The 19,915-nt window shown below is 38.5% G+C and overlaps 1 protein-coding gene across 1 annotated transcript in view; it reads right to left on the minus strand.

Moving 5' to 3' along the window:
• Positions 1-412: 412 nt before the first annotated feature.
• Positions 413-19,915, minus strand: part of Dok6 (docking protein 6) — a 407,151-nt gene continuing 387,648 nt past the window's right edge. Inside the window, exon 8 of the mRNA XM_005065385.4 lies at positions 413-9,201. Coding sequence (XP_005065442.1) covers positions 9,062-9,201 — 140 coding nt within the window. The 3' untranslated portion in view covers positions 413-9,061. The remainder of the gene's footprint in view (positions 9,202-19,915) is intronic.

The raw sequence follows: 19,915 nt of genomic DNA on the forward strand, positions 1-19,915 counted from the left end.
TCTGTTCCCTGAAAGAGAAGAGCCAGAGGAAAAATGATTGAAGGATGAGGAGAAAAGAGTAGGAGGAGGAAGGAAGAGGAGAGTAAAGAGGAGAAAGGGAGAGGCGGACTGGGAGGAGGAAGAAAGGACAGGAAGGAAAGGGAAGGAGAAGGAGAAGGAGAAAGAAGATGACAGGGAGTAATGGGGAGGAGGAGTGGGAGGAAGAGGAGGACAGAGAGAAAGAGGTGGGGAGGAAGGAGACACATTTAGAGATGCTTTGAGAAAGCTGATTTTTAGGAATCTGAGCAGGATGATGACTTCTTGCTTTTCCTTATTTCTAGTCATTTTGTGATCTAAGTACCACTTTGCTTTCAGAACCAACCCCTAATATTGTCATATACCAAAAGGAATTAAAAGGAGGAAAGAACAAAGGTCAGAAGATATTGCATGTCCTTTATTTGTATTTTGGAGGTAGCAAGAACTCAGTAAGCATTTAGTGATTGAATAGACTTGGAGATCATACTCAGCATCAATCAACAGCCGGATAGTCTAAAATGTCTAAATTATAGGACAATTGGCATTTTCATGAATGTTAGATATGCTAGCCAGTTCTTGCTCAAACATTCATTTTAATAAGTCACCATATGCATACTAAAATTAGATCATTTTGTCTAACATAATTTTGGAGTAACTTGGAAATAGACATAGCTGGTTTGTTTGTATGTTACAAAAATAGTAGAGTAATTGCTTTGGGGCTGGGCCTGTGGCATGTATATATTAAATATTGTCTTTGATGTCTGTTTAAACTTATATAAACCATTGCATTCTTCATAAACATATTTTCCCTAGCAAAAAAATAGTCCCCATGATCTTAATTGTGATAATGGGGAAAGAAACTCCACCAAATTCACATCATTGATTTCTTATGAAAATGGCACAAAATTGGTATTCAGAATAAATTGTATTTTATTCACTATTTAGAAAGAATGGATATTTTCATTATCACTCCATTCTTGATCATTTTTCCAAACTGTGTAGCATCAAAAGGTCCTAGACATTTTTTATTGACTTTTACAAATTTGTGTGACTGTACTTCTCCATCAAGGGAACTCTAACACTACTTGACTGTGAGATCAAAATCTACAACAATTTGGTTTCTCCAAGTTTGAGAAACTTTACACTTTCTTTAGGGGTATGAATTCTTTATAAGGGGAAAATATTCATTAAGAATCTAATCAGAAAGGCTCAGTTAATATTTAACCACTAAGTTTGAGAAGCAGGCTAAGCAAATGTGTATCTAGAACTACATTCAAATGACAAAAACTGCTGATCATGAGAAGAAAATTAAGAAAGGAATCATGGATCATATCACTGCACGACAGTTAGCATCATGTGAATTTCAATTGTGATGTCCAATCTTGCTGTCAAATATTCATTTTAATTATTTTACATTACCTTTAATGAGTGAGCAGAAAGACAGAAAAAATTCCAAAATCTAACTACATTGCATTGTGTACATCACTTATGCTTTCTGGATGTCTTTTCACTTGAAAACACACAATAAATATGTTGGTTGTAATGACTTCATTAATACTAATGTTCCATGTTTCTTCAAAGCATACTCAGCCCAATTGAATTCAAACTCTATTGTAATATAAGGTTAGGAAAATAATAAATTCTCAGTAACCTTACAATTAATAAAGGGCTCTCTTTTACTTTATTTCAAAAATCACAAGCTCATAAGCGATGAAAGAAGTTAACATTTTAAAGGTTAGCAAGATATGATTGTCAGAATTCTGGTTAGTTTTTACAAAGTTACATTCATCCAACAACAAAATGAAAGGAAATCACTATTACAGTGCTAAGAAAGTCAAATAACTTATGGGAAAAGCCATTGAATTAGTTCAAAATTTCATTCATGCAGAGTTGTGGTGAAGAATAGTATTTCAGATGTTTTACTCTCTTTAAATAATGATGCAAACTTTAAAGTTGTGCAACTATGTTATCATCTTTGTAGCAATTCCATTTGTGAATTTCTTGGAATTCTAAGAACTCAATAACAATAATTTGAAATATCTTAAGGATTGAAATATGTATAAAATGATAAATTTAGGAGAAGCAAATTCTTCAACTATGTATTTTTACTGAAGGAAAAAATCACACACACTAATTTAAAAACTGGATTTCTTAATTTTATTATTGCCTTATTATAATATTTTATTCTCAGTCAGAAACTCCTATTTTGTTTTACTTTTCATTTCCTTCCAAAGTTGGGCCTCAATTAGTATTTAAGTCCAGATGTCCCTAGAGTATTTGGAATAGATTGTACCTAAGAGTAAGATGCAGTAGGTCATGTTTTCTAACTGAAGCAAATTTGTAGTGGGTGTTTTATTTCTTAGTCATGGATCAATGTCTAGTTAATGCTATTAACAACAAATGCTATCCCTTTGTAACAATAGAAGACTTCGGAAAATTATATAAATTAATTAAATAAAGATTTATAGGAAGTGGGCATGTAATGTATAATTTAGTATATTTTTGAGAGTCACAGGGATAAATATTTCACAACAAATATATTTTAAACGATACAGGGTAGCTTCGCTGAAAATACAGTGGGTCAAAAGCTAAAGGCCAAAAGTGTATCTGTGAATATGAGTATGTATGTGTTGGTTGGGGTACATGGGAAGGAACATGGTTGCCATTGTCTCTTTTCATCTTCAGTGAAGATGACATTGGCTGGCCTTCATGTTCAGGAGCAGACAGATTTGTTGGTGTGGTTCATGTGCTGCCTCTTACAGCTAAAATAAGTGTCTAAGAAATGGCAAAAAGCAAACCACATCATAAAGGTCATCTCCAGTGTGTGGTTCTGTCCCTCCCATTAAGCCATTAAGAGACCTCTCTCTCAATATCCATTTCAAGCATTGCTTCTTGAGTTATGCAGTAGATTTGTGGATGTGGATTTTACTGACCACATTTCTAACTCATAATAATCATGCTCTATGCTGATTTATGTTTAACATGAAGGTACTAGTATCACTGTGTTCTGTACTTTGCCATTGTCTGTTCTTTGTTATATAGCCAGTGATCCTCAATACATATGAACCTCCCAAGACTGTTCTTCTGAGGGAGATCCTGCAGAATCTTAAAATTAAATCATGTTTTCCTTGGCATTTATGTTCATAAAATTCAAATACCAGATTCTTTTGAGACTGTGGATACCTTGAATGACATCAGTGATTGAGTTTCAACCACTGCTAATCAGCTCGGTAGTTTACTTCAGTGACACACAGTCTGTCTACAGAGAGGGTTGATTCTGTGTGCTCAGTCTAAAACTGTCCTGAAAGGGATACATTTTTAAGTTATTGGTATTAACTAGCAAAATTGGTTTGGAAAAGCTCTGATAACTAGCATGAAGGACTTCAGACTAGCGATGCTGGCAGAGAAAATTAAATAATTAAAATTAGAACTTGTTGTATATGTGAAATTACTACAGGGGCTATTTCTATTACAAGTGAAATTATCCTTTACAAATATTTACAAGATCATACTACATTAACCTTGGGGAAAGTTTCAGAAAATACAAGTAAAAGATGATTTTTAACCTTTTTCTTATTCATCTAAACTTCACATAATTTAAATAATTGCCTACATAAGTTCATAAGGAAAAACTTAATGGATACAACATTTGAATATAAAAACTTCCATTCTCTTAATCTGAGAGTGTAAACTGTGAGATTTCCATGAAAGAATTTAGCCCTAATGTCATCAGCTATCTAATACAATTGTGAGAAATGTCCTTGACAGTGGAATCATAATGTCCTCAGGAGGGATAAAGACCCCCAATCTAATAATCATGGTTGCCATGGAGTTGTTAGTGGGGAAAAACAACAACAACAAAAGCAAGCAACAAGTAAACAACAACAAAGAAAATTTTCTCAACTTTTAGTTTGCTTATTATTTGAGGTAATAAAGTAGTGGATGACAACCTATAAATGAAAAAGTTTATAGCAACAAATAGAGTGAGTTGCTCATAAACAAGCTTTCTGAGTATCCTTGGTGATGAGTCCAAGAGGAAGAAATACACTTAAAATAGAAAGGTGAGCATTTAAAGGTACAAGGACTTAAGTGTTCTGAGGGCACATTCTATTCCCTAGTTCCCAACACATCTGCTGAGAAATGGGGGAGCCAGGGAGCATTCATGAGGTCTGAAACAGGAGCATAGCATCCCCAGCTGTTTATTGCCTCTGAACAAATTACAGCACCCACAGGTTTCAGTTTTCTTTCAGGGGAGCATAAAACGAACTCCGTATGGCCATTAAATTGCTGCTAGGGCTTAAGCTTGTCTCAAATATGCATCTGTTTCCCAAGATTCTTGCACAAAGCTTGCTAAGTTGTCTAAGCCTTCTTCTCTGAGAGTAATTGTAGAAATGTTGCAACGTTCACACATTCTTAAGTAAGAAAGTATGGGCTTATGATAGATCCATACACAAAATGGATCTTTCTAATCCATTTACAGAGTACATAATTATGGGGATATCTGTTTCTCATGACATACTTCTTTTCACTCACTGATAACATCACTTTATGATAAAATTCCAAAGAGATTGCCTACAGAAAGCAATTCCTGCATTGCTAAAACTGCAGCTTACATACCTTCTTTTGTGTTAATTTTTTCCCAAACTGAAAGCATCACATATGTTGCTAATGTGTTTTCCATGCTTATGTTAAGACATAATATGACTGTGTATTTTTAACTTGCACATAGTAGATGAATACCAGTGAAGAAGGCAAAGTCTACCACACAGAAGAGGTCAGAATCTTGGAAAAGTACAGTCCAAGCGTTACGCTGGTTGTGCCAATGGATTCCTTATCATTTTGCTCAAATTATCCTACTGACTGATCATTTTCCTTTGATTCTATTTCATCCATGAGTAATTTCTATAAATTTCATAACCTATGAATACTCTATAAATTACATAGGCTTGACACTAATTTGTGTTGCATATCACTTATTTTTAAAATTGAGTACATACTCAAATGACACTTTTTGGAGTCCAATTTTGATAAGGTGGTAGTGCAAAGATCATATAATTAATAATTGTAAAAGCAGGTGGTCATTGCACTATTTTGATAGACATGTTAATATGTTTGAAGCAGTCATTAACATTATATTTGTAGTTTGTGAAACATGAAGAATTTAAGGGTCTAAACCTCAGGACCACTGGATATATATTGCCCATTTATAGTGATGTATTAGAATAGTCAAGACTGGACTATAATTTTTTATAATAATGTAATTTCCTTATCTTGTTTTCACTGTAGCATTAACGGTTATTTTGTAAGTGGTTCCAGTAATCAAAGAAGTAAATTACTCATGCATTCTTCAAAACGAAGTTTTGTGAGATTTCGACTAAAGAATGAGGGTTAGACATCAATCTTTGGGTTGTATTTTTAATATCCACTATATTGATACCACATGCAATAAATTGGATTGTAAAGTCTACAGCTAACCATATTAGGGTACTGATTACCACACTGTTTCTATGTTAGATGAATGAGATGAATGAGTGGTCATTTTATAAGGAGGATGAATAATTATCAAACAAAATTTCTCAGTGAAATCAGAAGAACTGCACACTGGAACCAGTAGTCTAGATACTAGAACAAGGAAAGGTTTAGTTCTAATAAATATGCTTCACTTCATTTCACAAGCTCTATCAAACAGCGTCTTCCCTAATATATGAAACAATGGCTTGATTTTGAATCAGCAAAGGCTCACTCTAGCTATCTATTTTATTAAGTTCAAATTATGGCAGTGGCCAAAAGCTTTGATTCAGAACTATTTCCAACTGGTTTAAGTAAATTATATCTGAGAGCCTATTTTTTTTTTTTTGTTCAGCCACTTACAGAAAGATGTGGTTTTGTGCCAGCCCCCTACCCCACCAGAACAGTAAAAGAGTGGGTCAAGGTCATTTACACTTTTCTGCATATTTAATGGTATGTGTTGCAGGTTGTATGCATATTATCAGAAGAAAAAGACTAGGGTAGAAAACCAACCCTCCTCATAAAACATGTAAAACCATGTATACCTTCAGGCTTGGTTTGCTTCTTGAAGAGACTTTCTCATGCATGGGAGCCTCCTACATCACCATTCTCTAACAAACTTGATATAGATATGGTAAGCATCTTTATAGCTCTATGTAAATCTGAGTGGAAGGCCAACTGAGTCACACGCAGAAGGGGCCAAAAAGATGTCTTTGGTGTGTAGTGGTCTCTCCCTCACAATGAGAAAGTCACATATATATTTAAGGTACAATATAATTTCTGAAGGGAGAACAGTTTGCAAAGTATAGAGGCATCTTCAGTCAAGAACCTCCAGGCTTGGGTGTGCTAATACGTGCCTACAACCTTTGTAATAATTATGGTGGAATGGTTTTATGAGGCTCCAGGAGACTCTCACAAGTATCCTTCCATCTTTGGTTTTTATAGGTTCATCTGTTTGTCTCTTTTATTACAGTGAGAGCACTGCCTCATGTTAAGAATATTAGGTTACTATAAATTCTCTTTCTGCTTTGTTAGCAGTTTTGACTTAGCTAAAATTTTAAATATACTCAGAGGAGTATGCTAGAATAAAGCTCCTAAAAATGTATCATGAAATATTTTTACAGTATTATTCTCACTGTGGTGAGACTGGGTTAAAGACTAAAGAGGTACATCTCTCACACACTCTTTTTTTGTGACTTTATTTTCAGAGAGAAAATTGTTCTAAACTTATGCATGGTTTTCAGTTCCTTCCCAGTGACACTCATTGTTAATGATCAGATCCAAATAGTGAAGTTACTTCATAAGGGTACTTGTCTCCCACCAAAGAGACACAAGAGCAGACTCATAATTAGCAGAATCCCACTGGACTTGCTATCTGTGCTTCTGGCACATGGATAAAGCTGAGATGTGAATCAAGACCCCTCAGGGCCTTTCCCCATAAGTCCCTTGTAGAAACTCGTGGTCTCTAAGCAACAGCTCGACTCAGTGAGCCAGGGAGAGACATGCTCTAAAGGCTACACTAGGAACCGTGCTAGCACAGTCTCAGCTCAGAGCTGCTCTGATAAATTTACTAATGGCATTTCTACAGCAGATGCCATGTGTTAAAGAAACTCAGAGGCATTAACTCTGAAAAGCGGGGTTCCAGGGAAGGCTGTATTCTCTCCTCAGAAGGACCCAGGCATTTGCTCTACTGCTGTGTCAGCAAAATCAACAGTGTAGAGTTGGGGTAATTTTCTTTTTATCCCTGAAGGCTTACAATAATTATTTTTCACCGCCACATTGACTCTTCTGATTAGTGTCTTTATGAGGTTTTTATACCTATCCAAGTGATTTGGGGAGTGTAGGTAGTTGCAGTAAGTGTGCATCAATCAAGGAGGAATGCATAACCATGTTTACTCAGTAGTAATTCATGGAAGGGAGTTGTCAATCTTCTGGAAAGCTATGGATAAGGATGAATGGAATCTTAATGGGAATCAGCAAAAAGGTACCTTGGAAGTAGACTCACTTCAATAGAACATTTGGCTATCAAGGAAAAAGTCATGCTTTCCTCTTGCTTGACCTTGGCTTTCTGTTCTTGAAATCTGATCTGGATTCCTTGATAGATATTTGGTTTAGGCACATGACACCAGGTGAGTCAGGCAGAATAATTTGTATTTTCACTCCCTAAATTATGGGCAAACCTATCTATGTGTATCTGAATTAGTCAAACTTTTCCCCTTCAAGTGAAATTTCCCATTTCCCTCCAAACTTGGAAATTTGTCACATTCTAGAGCTTGAAAAATTTTCAAGTGAAACATTTTGTCTTGTCATCTCAACCAATAAAGTTCAGTACAAGAAAAACTCAAGCCAAGCAAGTTCTGATTCCATACCAAATGCCAAGCCCCTGATGACCTTTGCAAAATTTCATCTGTGAAATTTAAAACACTAATGTCTACTTTCCTGAATCATTTGTCCTTCTTTTAACTGAAAGATAGCTAGATTCGTTTTAAGGGTAGCTTTGTATCTTTCTCAAATGTTTTGGAGTCTCTCATTGGAGTTGCAGATTACACCAATTTCTCAGGTAGCTCAGAATGTTTGCCAAGGAGACAAACAGTCAAACAGAAGAATGCCAACCAGACAGACAGCATAATGGACATGCAGGGCAGTTGGGCTGGTAATATTGTTTTTGAAACACTTCCTTCTTGTGTGTTTTTGCTCACAATCCTCATAGGATCAGGGTGGGCTACAGTGATACTGCTGCTAGTAGGGAGCCCTTTTCATTTTCTAACAGGGGGCCTTTTTCATTTTCTAACAGCAGTACTTTAAAATTAGTTATTCAACATAATTTCAGTGAGCATATCCTGTCACCCACAGCACATGTGATATATCCTAATCTATAGATAGATATAGCAATCTCTCTCTCTCTCTCTCTCTCTCTCTCTCTCTCTCTCTCTCTCTCTCTCTCTCTCTCTCTCTCTCTCTCTCCTCTCTCTCTCCCTCTCTCTCTCCAGGGCCCTTCTTAATGGAGTATTATAATTTTACATACCCTTAATTGTCACTAGGCTTCTTTACATGGAGAATTAAGATGCCACGTGTAGAGCTTACTTGATCTGTTTCTGTCAAAACTGAAAAAGCCACAGATCTTACAGTGGGTCATCATTATGTTTAAAGACAGGCTCTGTGTCCAAACAGGAGTACACAGCCCTAAGGACAAATGTTGGTGACCCCCCCACCCAGGCACAAACTACAGTGGGCAAAGTTCCCAGTGCCAAGGCTTCTGCTACTGGCAGACACAAATAATTTTTCTTATTTATGAGCATTCATATTATTGGATTCTTTTTTTGTAAAACATAGATTTCCCCCATAGAAATTCAATAAACAAAGGACTTAACCACTGGATCAAGGAAGCAGAGCTCCAGTTTTTAACCTTCCAGTTGGGACTAGTCCCTACCAATGTTAATTTGTACTGCAATTGGTCTTCCAGGAGGTACAGGGCGAAATGACCCCATGGCAGGTCCAGGGCAGACTGTGTTTGCTGTTCAGTGGTGGCCTCTGTGTGTCATTGAATGAGGCTGGAGCTATAGCTGAATCCATAGCTGCTGGACCGTGACAATGGTGGCTGAGCCTCTTCGCTCTGTTCTGGAGAATAGCTGGGAAATGTCTGTGCACGGGACATCTTTGATGAGCCAAACCCATGACCTGGAGAAGAGGAAAGGAAAACTGTAGCAAGAAACACACCAGAAGAAGCAAAGAGCATCCATAGAAAATAGAACAAATAAATCTAAACAAAGACTTCAAACCCATAACGTCCAAGAATGACTAGGATCTGGGCTTTGGAATCTTGACTTTTTTCTTTAACCCAATACTGGGAATTGAATATAGGGCCTCTCACATGTTAGTCACGGTGTTTACCCCAACTCCCTTTTATTTTGAGACTGGGTCTTAGCATGCTGCCAAGGCAGATTTTGAACTTCTGATCCTCCTCCCTCAGCCTCCCAATTATCTGTATCACCATGTTAGGCTTTATTTGTTGATCTTTGATGAGTTAGAAACATATTCAAGCATCAGTACTTTTCCCAACTATATCTTTCTTAGAATTCTGGACATCTAGAGAGCTAGGCTAATTTTTATGCCTTTCAATATTCCCCTCTGCAACCTTTGAAATAAAAGCTGAAAATACTTCCCTGACAGGAAGCCTTTTAGTTTCTTTCTCTTCCCTATACTCACTTTCTGCAAACAAAAGCCAATGAAATACTTTCTTTAAACCATCTGTAAAAAGACAATTTGGATTTTACCCTCATCAGCTAACAACTAATTACTGAAAAGATTTTACAATAATAGGTTAGAGGGTTCTGGTTTCTCCCAGGAACTTTGTAAGACCCTATAAACGATGAATATCTTGATTCACCAAAATGATCTGATTTGATGGTCACTAAAGTGTTTTAAGAGTTGTCTCTTACATGAAATATACCCCAAGAAAATTCTGCACATGCATTTGTCTGTTTAGATGATAGTGTATGACACAAAATTGTCTAATGGAAACCAAAGCACAAGTGATTGCTTAAAATGTGCCAGCATGTTCACAATGTGCAGAGAGAAGTCCACACACACACACACACACACACACACACACACACACACACACAAACACACACACACACACACACTTTAGAAACACTTTGCAATAGTTGTCTTACTCCTTTTGTAACCAGTATTCTTTGTGTTTAAGGGTAGTTTGTACCTGATGGAAGGAAGGGTTTATCAAGACAGAAGAAAATGTGCTGCCCTTTCAGAGTTTATATTGAACTCAAGAGAGGAAATTTGACTTGTGCTTTAGCTGATCTCTTGGGAGAAGAATCCAGAGAACACTATCTGTTAACATAGAAACATGGGGCATCCATTGGCATAACCCCTCTGTGCTCCTGTCCTTTACAATGTCATAGGCTCAAAGCCAGTTTCACTGCCATGTGCTTGAAGACTCCAAAAATATCCTTGCAGAGCTTGAGATCTGGGGAGAAAACCCATAGGAACTGGGTAATTAAAGGCTAATTAAAACTGGTAGAACTGCCTAAATGTTTAAAAAATGTGAGAGAGAAATCTTGCTTTCTAGCAAGAAATTGTTTAACTTTGCTGGTTTGATTCTCTTGCTGGCCAGGGGTTGGGAAGAACTGGAGGCAGGTTGGTTGCATATCTTAAAGGAGGAAGAATGGGGAACCCTTTCTGCCCCTTTTGGGGTGTCTCTTCCATCAGGTATATTTGAGATTTTTAAAACTTTTTCCTTCTATAGTTCTTCTCTATAACTGAATCTATGATGTGATATACTAAATTGATTATCTACTAAAATGGTCTGAAAGTTGAATTGTGGACACATACCAAGTCCTCTGCTCTGATTTTCCTTCCTTAGTGTCTTCATGCTTTGGAAGAAGGGGGAGAGAACACACTTTTATATTGGTTGTATGAGCACTAAATAAATCAATACAAAGAAAGGAGTGAGTGACAGTAGGTGTGTCCTAAATGTTAACTAGAGCAGTAAGTGAAGGCCTGTAAGGAGGTAGCACCTTGCCATGATATAGATGCTAAGCTGATGTCATAAAAGTACTTTTTTGTGATTTTTGTCTCTTTATCTTACCATTACCTAATGAGAATTCATAGTTCTTTTAACTAGGAACATTTTGTTTATCAACACATGGCAGCTGGAAAGTATAGTATTCACTGGGACCTTGGGTAGTAGATCAGTGTTTATCATGAATGATCTTTGGGAGCCCATTCCAAATAGAAGGATGCTTTCTCGGACTGGAAACATGGGGAAGGGGCTAGGTCCTGCCCTGGATGAAATGACAGACTCTGGAGATTCCCCCAAGGAGGGCCTCACCCTCCCTGGGGAATGATGTGGGGATTGGATGGGGGATTGGGGAGGCTGGTGGAGGGACTAGGGAGGAGGGGTGGGAGAGTAAGCTGGGATTGACATGTGAAGCATTCATGTTTCTAATTTAAATAAAAAATTTTTAAAAAGAATAAAAAAAGAACATGCTCTTGGGGAGAGAGATGTTATGTGGTTAAGAGTGTATATTGCTCCTTTTTTTCTTTTTTTTAAATTTTAAATAGCTTGTTTTACATGTCAATCCCAGTTCCCTCTCCCTCCCCTCCTCCCGCACTCCCCTTCCCCCACACCCTCCCACCCTATTGACAAACCCATCCAAATAGGGGATATCAGAGTCTGTCATTTTACTCTGGGTAGGGTCCAGGCACTCCCCTAAGAGTCCAGGCTGAGAGAGCATCCCTCTTTGTGCTATAGGCACACGAAGACTGTTTGTATATCAGGGATAGACACTGATCCACAGCTCAGGGCCCCATAGGTTGCCCAGGCCTTCTCGCTGACACTCACATTTGGGGGGTCCAGATCAGTCCCATGCTGGCCTCCCCACTGTCAGTCTGAGGTCCAAGAGCTCTCCCCTGTTCAGATCAGCTGTCTCTGTTGGTTTTGCCAGCCCATTCTTTGCCAATTTGCTCATCACTCCTCTCTCTCTGTCACTGGGTTCCTTGGGTTCAGTTCAGTGATTAATTGTGTGTTTGCCTCTGCTTCCATCAGTCACAGGATGAAGGCTCCCAGATGGTTATAGACATCAAGTTCATTATCAGGAATGGGCATTCGAGGTGGTCTCTCCACTATTGCTTAGCTTGCTAATTGGTGTGAGATGGCTCAGCCGTTAAAGGCTAGGCTCACAACCAAAAATATAAGTGTATATTGCTCTTACAGGGGACCTAAGTTCTGTTCCCAGAGCTCATGCCTGAGAATTTAAAACTGTTTGCTATTTCAGTTCCAGAGGACCTAATGATCTCTTCAGGCTTCTACTGGCAACTGTATTCATGGCCACATACCCACCCTCTTCCCCACATATGCATATAATTAAAAATAAATTAGATATTTAAAAAGAATAGACTTTTGGCTTTGGCTCAATGCTATTAAAGTATAAAAAAAATGAAGGGTGGGGAGCCGTATCTTTAATTCATATTACTAGTGGCCTGAAAGTGAAGGCTTAAGTTAAAAATAGACTGTTTCCTATAAACATAGGATTTTCCTTTTAGTTCTATAATAATCAGAATAAAAAGCAGATAGTACAATGGACATTTACCAACGTTCTATTTTAAAAATCTCCAGAAAAGAGCATGTTTGGAGAGGAGGTGCCTGGTTTTACAGAGTTGATCAGCTGCCTTGAGAAAGACGGTCAGGCAAGGAGAGCAATCTGCGAGTACCAAGTGAATGGTTTGTTCTGTGAATGCTGAGCAGAATCAGAGCAGGCATGGGTGATAACACTACATATCACTACAATACCCCTAACTGTTTCCTCTTCACAGTGTGAACAGTGTGCATCTCACTACTACAAAGGGCTTCAGAAATAAATTGAACTTTACTGTACTCTTGTGGTTTCATTGTCCTACATGGGGAGATCACATTCTCCATAGGTATTATGGAAACTAAACACATTGACACATATGATTGTTGAAAGCCAGCAGAACCTGAAGGTATGTGCTTAATGTTAGTTTTCTTTTTCAGTACACAGTGGGCTCACACTCCTATCATCCTCTGCCCAGCACCCACATTCCCTTACCATCTTAATGTGAGGCATCTCACTATGACACTTTTTGAATGTTATTCCCTTTCAAGGTCACCAGGATATTTTTCATCTCCTCTCTGAATCAATTCTGGTTTAATTGGAAATTAATTTATGACTTTATTTTACTTCAACTATTGCTTCACTTCAGACAGTTCACAAATTATGCTAATCAACAAAATAACATACCTCAATCAGAACTGAATATATGAAGGCTGTTTGATAGAGACAATAAATGTGAACAAAGAGAGAAATAATTAAGCCTCTTTTCAGCATTCATTGGAATCATGCCCTTAGGCAGTGTTGATGAAAGCAAAAAATCAACACAATAAACTGTGAGGCTTAATTTAAGAAATCAATGGAATAGACCTATTCATCCTATTGAGGGGGATCCAGTGAACTGCTATGTCAGTTTTCCCCCAGTTGGCCATAATAAGGTGAATACATGCTCACAGCATTTTCACAGGGCTACAAATTAAAAGCAACAGATCTGCTAACACTGATAAGTCTATTTAAAAATTCTCTTGAATTTTTATTTCCCCTCTAGCTGTAGTCATGTCTGCTTTAGCAGAAAATGATATTTTGCTTGAATGTTCCATGTTTCTACAGTGTTGATGACTATATTTACCCAACGGGCTCAAGTACCCTCTGACATGGTAATTGTATGTGCACCCAACAACCTAATCTGCAGAGTTTCACTCTAGAAGGAAGATAATAAGTCGGGTGTAGAGTCATTTAGTGAATTTGCTTTATTCTAACAAAATTATTCCCGGAACTGAAGAACATCACATAACAATAAAGACACAATAAATGCCTGCTTTAAAAGGAAACTTCTCTGCTGGATCCCCAAATGCACAGTGAACGGGAAAGAGTACAAATGTTGTGGAAAATGGCAGTCAAGCTGGAGTGTCAGAGCCAGGATTCTTACATAGAGAAGGCAAGGAGAGAGAAGAAGGCAGACATTATGCCCGTTCTCCCAGTAGTTAAGAAGTATGTTCTCAGCATTTTTTGCTGAGCTCCCCCAGTTTGACTGACATGTGCTTTTCTACTTTTATTAACCAATTTTATTCTCGACGTACTTTCTAAAGGAAATTGTTTTCACAAAAGCCAGATGGATTCCGCAAACATAAAACTTTTCAGCACTAGTTGGTGAAAGGAAGTGGCCTTGATAAAGGCACTTAATAGTTATGTGCTTTAAAGATTTGTTAGAATCTGGAGTAGCTGAAAGGGTGTTGTTCCTTTCCATAATAAAACAACATAAAAGTTATTACATTATATATGAATTGGGGGAAGTTCTCTGGTGAGGAAAGAAACACATAGAGGAAAAGCATTAACAAAAGTCTCAGGTGGCTACTCAGGAGAGGTACTGTCTTTAACAAGTACCTTCTAGCCACTAGCAGCAAGAAAAATGGACAGGCTGCATCTACACCCCCGCACAGGAAGGAAATGGTAGAAGGAAGAAGGGGGTGACTCAGAGCTAGGTTGTCTGAGAGGACTTACCACGGTGTCTTGTGACCAGAGGTGGGTTTTATGCTGTGTTCAATACTTGACAGTTAATCTTAAAAATAGGTGAAAGTTGAAACCACACTAGAGTTAGATACAACCCACAGCTCCACCATATCTCAATAATTAACTACCAGGGATTAATTATGCCTAGGTATGCTGGGACTTATTACCAAAATTTCTTCTACAAACTGTATTTGAATTTTCCTCAGTTGAAATTGAAGCCAATGTACATATGGGCTTGATCTTTGTGGTCTCTTAGAGTGTTCCTAAAATTCCTATGGAGATGTGAAGGTGTAGGTTTGTGACCTTGAATAAACTTTGGGGTACAGCAAGGTTCAGGTTCAGCATATTTGATCCAATGGGGGAAATGATAATTGATTTAATACACAAGAAGAATGGTTTAGAAGAAAATTATAAAAAAAACTGCTGCTCATTAAGTACAAATTTCATGGAGATGTGTGCTAAGTATCACAGAAATGCTGTGCTGAAAAAAATCATTTTATCAACCTGAGGAGAGATTGTGTATCATTTGTCACCCTGACAGGACTGAGGAACAGACACTCAGATTGGTGGTAAAATAACTATTTCCCAATATGTCTGTGGAGGTGCTCTGTAAGATGCTCAGTAGGCTATTCAGAAAAGATCTTCTCTCATCACTGTGGTCAGACATTGTCCAATTCATCTGCATAAAGCAAAAGGAAGAGCTAAGGTAAATTCTCTGTTCAGAAGCTGAGATGCCCATCTTTCCTGTTTTTTGGACATAGAATTCTTGGCTTTCAGACTCTCTGATTTTCAACAAGTTATGTTACTTACTGATTTTCCTGAGTTCCCAGCTTTCAGATACCATATTAAGTAATTTTCCTCTTTTACAATGAACAATCTCCAATTCTTAATAAAACTTCTCATGTCTTATCCATGTCCTGTTGGTTCTGTTTCTTTGGGTAACTATATGGTGATAAAGACATCAAGTGTCCCCCAGAAGGTGACTGTGCCAAAGGCTTGGTCCCTAGCTGTCGGTGCTTTTGAGGAGTGATTCAGTCATTGATGAAATTAACATTCTAAAATGAAGGTTGCTAATTTCATGAATGACTGAACTCATTGTTGATTGAATAGCTTAATGGGCTCTAGGGAAGCGATCCTAAGAGAGGGAAGTAGGTCACTGGGCTATGCATTTGAAGAATACACCTTGCCCCTGGTCACTATTCTCTGCTTTTATGCTGCTGAACAGTGAGCACCTTTCCTTCATTATGATTTTTCTGCTGTGATAGTTCTGTCTTGAATTATGTCTGAAAACAATGGAGACATGCTGAAACCTTTGAAACCATACACCAAATAAACCCACCTTCTGTGAATTTCTTTGCCAGGTATTGTATCACAGCATTGAAGGACTGACTTATGAAATGATACATATTTTCATTTTACAGGTAGATAAACTAAGGAAAGCCTACAGATGTTTAACAACTCCTCATTTGGTAGAGCATGAATCGTGGCTCATTCTCCTAACATATAGAAGCTGAGGTATTTCCTCTAATATTTTGTTCCACTTCCTCAGGAAGGCTCTTTAGAAACACATCTCACTTTATCAGAAGACAATCAAATGTCAATTTTTCTATTCGGTCCCTAAACACTTCACCTAAGTGCCGGTAAAATAATGAAGTAACTGAAAGAACAAAATCAATTCAAAATATAATGTTATGTCCTAGTTTTCTAAGGCTGACATAAAAATATTTCAGCATGTGTGACTCAAGCCACAGTAGTTCATAGTCTCGATTTTGGTGCTGCAGCTGACAAGGTGAGGGTTACTGTCTTCTGAGGACACTCTCCTTGAGATCTCTTGACCTCATATTAGGCTCTGCCTGCTAAGGTCCATCGTTTCTTAGCATCATCACATCTTGGACAAAATATCCAACATTTGAACCTTGACGGACACACTCAAATCACATCCAGTCCGTAGAACCAGTAGATGACATTTTTGCTTTTCAGAGGAACTTTCCCTATTTTTAAGATATAATTGATATTGGACATACAAGTGAGCATTTTCCTGACCTTTCTCTTTGGGTTGTTTGTACTTATTGTGAGGTACTAAAATGCAGTTTAAGACTTCATACAATGAAGTAAGCTTTCTCGTTAGACTATTTTGGACTAGTAGCTCACAAATAATGGCACAGATGCTTGTTATGAAACCTTAGCCTTTAGCTTAGTCTTGTCCCCAACTAGCTCTTACAATTTATTTAACTCATTTTTTTAATTTTAGGAATTATCTTATTTTACATACCAATCCCCCCATTCCCTTGCCCTCCCATCCTCTCATGTCCCCAATGCTCCCCAACCCATCCCCACCAACTCCCCAAGAATAGTGAGGCCTGCCACGGGGGATCATCAAAGTCTATCACATCAATTGGTGCAAGGCCTAGGCCCTCTTTCGTGTATCTGGGCTGCAATAGTATCTCTCCATAGGGAATGGGCTCCCAAAGCCCATTTGTGCACTAGGGATAAACACTGGCTCCACTGTTAGAGGTCCTATAGACTGCCCAGTCCTCCTAGCTGGTACCCATATTCAAAGGGCTTGGTTCAGTCCAGTGCTGGTTCCCCAGCTTTACAACTGGTGTCCTTGTTCTCTCTAGGTCAGGTCAACTGTTTCTGTGCATTTCTCCAGCACAATCTTGGCTTCTTTGTTCATCCCTCCTCCCTCTCTACAACTGAATCCCAGGAGTATGGCTCAATGTTTAGCTGTGGGTGCCTGCTTCTGCTTCCATCAGCTACTGCATGAAGGTTCTAGGATGACAATTAAGGTAATCATCAATCTCATTATAGGGGAAGGGCATCAAAGGCAGTCTCTACATGATTGACTACTTTCTTAGCTGGTCTATGCTTGTGAATCTCTGAACATTTCCCTAGTGCCAGATTTCTCCTTAAACCTATACTGGCTCCCTCTATTAGGTATCCCTTTTCTTGCTTTCTTCTATTCCTCCCCTGACTCAGTCTTCCTGATCCCTTTTGTATTCTTCCCCCTTCTCTTCTCCCCTTCTCTTTTTCCTACCTCCCTCACCCCCATGCTCCCAATTTTCTCAGGGATTCTTGTCCCTTTACCCTTCTTCAAGGGACCATGTGTTTCTGTCTTAGAGTCCTCCTTATTGCCTAGTTTCTCTGGTGGTGTGGATTGTAGGCTGGTAGTCCCTTTGCTCTGTGTCTAATATCCATGTATGAGAAAGTACAAAATATGTTTGTCTTTTTGTAACTGAGTTACATCATCAGGATGGTTTCTTCTAGTTCCATCCATTTGCCATCTATTTCAAGATTTCATTGTGTTTTTTTTTTTCTGGTGACTAATACTCCACTGTGTAAATGTACCACATTTTCTCCATCCATTCTTCCGTTGAAGGGCATGTAGGTTGCTTCCAGGTTCTGGCTATTACAAATAATGCTGCTATGAACATACTTGAACATATATCTGTGTTGTATGACTATGCATTCTTTGGGTATATGCCCAAGAGAGGAATTGCTACATCTTGAGTTAGACTGATTCCCATTTTCCTGAGAAACTGCCATACTGATTTCCAAAGTAGTCTTACAAGTTTGCACTCCCATCAGCAATGGAGGACTGTTCCCCTTTCTCCTCATCCTCTCCAGCATAAACTGTCATTGGTGTTTTTGATTTTAGCCATTCTGACAGGAGTGAGATGGTATCTCAGATTTGTTTTGATTTGCATTTCCCTGATGGCTAAGGATGTTGAGCACTTTAAGTGTCTCTCAGCCATTTTAGACTCCTCTATTGAGAAATCTCTAGTTAGTTCTGTACCCCACTTTTTAATTGGATTATTTGGTGTTTGGTAACTAGCTTCTTGAGTTCTTTGTATGTTTTGGAAATCAGACCTCTGTCAGATGTGGGGTTGGTGAATATCTTTTGCCATTCTGTGGGCTGCCGTTTTGTCTTGTTGACTATTCCTTTGCCTTACAGAAGCTTCTCAGTTTCAGGAGATCCCATTTATTAACTGTTGATCTCAGTGTCTGTGCTACTGCTATTATGTTCAGGAAGCAGTCTCCTGTACCAATTTGCTCAGGTGTACCTCCCACTTTCTCTTCTAAGAGGTTCAGTGTGGCTGGATTTATGTTGAGGTCTTTGATCCATTTGGACTTAAGTTTTGTAGATGGAGATAGATTTGGATCTATCTGCTATCTTCTACTTGTCAGCATCCAGTTATGCCAGCACCATTTGTTGAAGCTGCTTTCTTTTTTCCATTGTATAGTTTTAGCTTCTTTGTCAAAAATGAGGTGTTCATAGGTATGTGGGTTAATATCGGTGTTTTCAATTCGATTCCATTGGTCTACCTGTCTACTTTTGTGCCAATACCAAGCTGCTTTCATGACTATAGCTCTATAATAGAGCTTGAAGTCAGGGATGGTAATGCCTCCTGAAATTCCTTTATTGTACAGGGTTGTTTTGGCTATCCTGGGTTTTTTGTTTTACCTCCTAAAGTTGAGTATTGTTCTTTCAAGGTCTGTGAAGAATTGTGTTGGGATTTTGATGGGGATTGCATTGAATCTGTAGATTGCTTTTGGCAAGATTGCCAGTTTTACTATATTGATCCTACCTATCCAAGAGCATGGGAGATCTTTCCATTTTCTGGTATCTTCTTTAATTTCTTTCTTTAAAGACTCAAAGTTCTTGCTATACACGTCTTTCACTTATTTGGTTAGCATTTTCCCAAGATATTTTATGTTGTTTGTGGCAATTGTAAAGGGTGGTGCTTCTCTGATTTCCTTTTCAACCCATTTATTATCTATATATAGTAGGACTTTCATTTTTTATTTTTTATTTAAATTAGAAACAAACTTGCTTCACATGTCAATCCCAGCTCCCTCTCCCTCCCCTCCTTCCCCACTCCCAGTCTTCCCCAGCTCCCTCAGTTCCCCACTCAATACCCTCCATGGGAGGATCTCCAGAGTCTGTAATTTCATCCAGGGCAAGGGCCAGGCCCTCTCCCATATGTCCAGGCTGAGAGAGCATCCCTCCATGTGGAATGGGCTCCCAAACTCCATTTGTATGCCAGGGATAAATACTGATCTACTACCCAAAGCCCCATAGGTTGCCTAGGCCTTCTCACTGACACCCACATTCAGGGGGTTTGGGTCAGTCCCCTGCTGGCCTCTCAGACCTCAGTCTGGGTCCAAGAGCTCCCCGTTGTTCAGGTCAGCTGTCTCTGTTGGTTTCACCAGTCTGGTCTTGTCCCCATTGCTCATCACTCCTTCCTCTCTGTCACTGGGTTCCAGGAGTTCATTTCAGTGTTCAACTG

The sequence above is a fragment of the Mesocricetus auratus genome, unplaced genomic scaffold, assembly GCF_017639785.1.
Source record: "Mesocricetus auratus isolate SY011 unplaced genomic scaffold, BCM_Maur_2.0 Super-Scaffold_100015, whole genome shotgun sequence".
In the NCBI taxonomy this organism is placed as follows: Eukaryota; Metazoa; Chordata; class Mammalia; order Rodentia; family Cricetidae; genus Mesocricetus; species Mesocricetus auratus.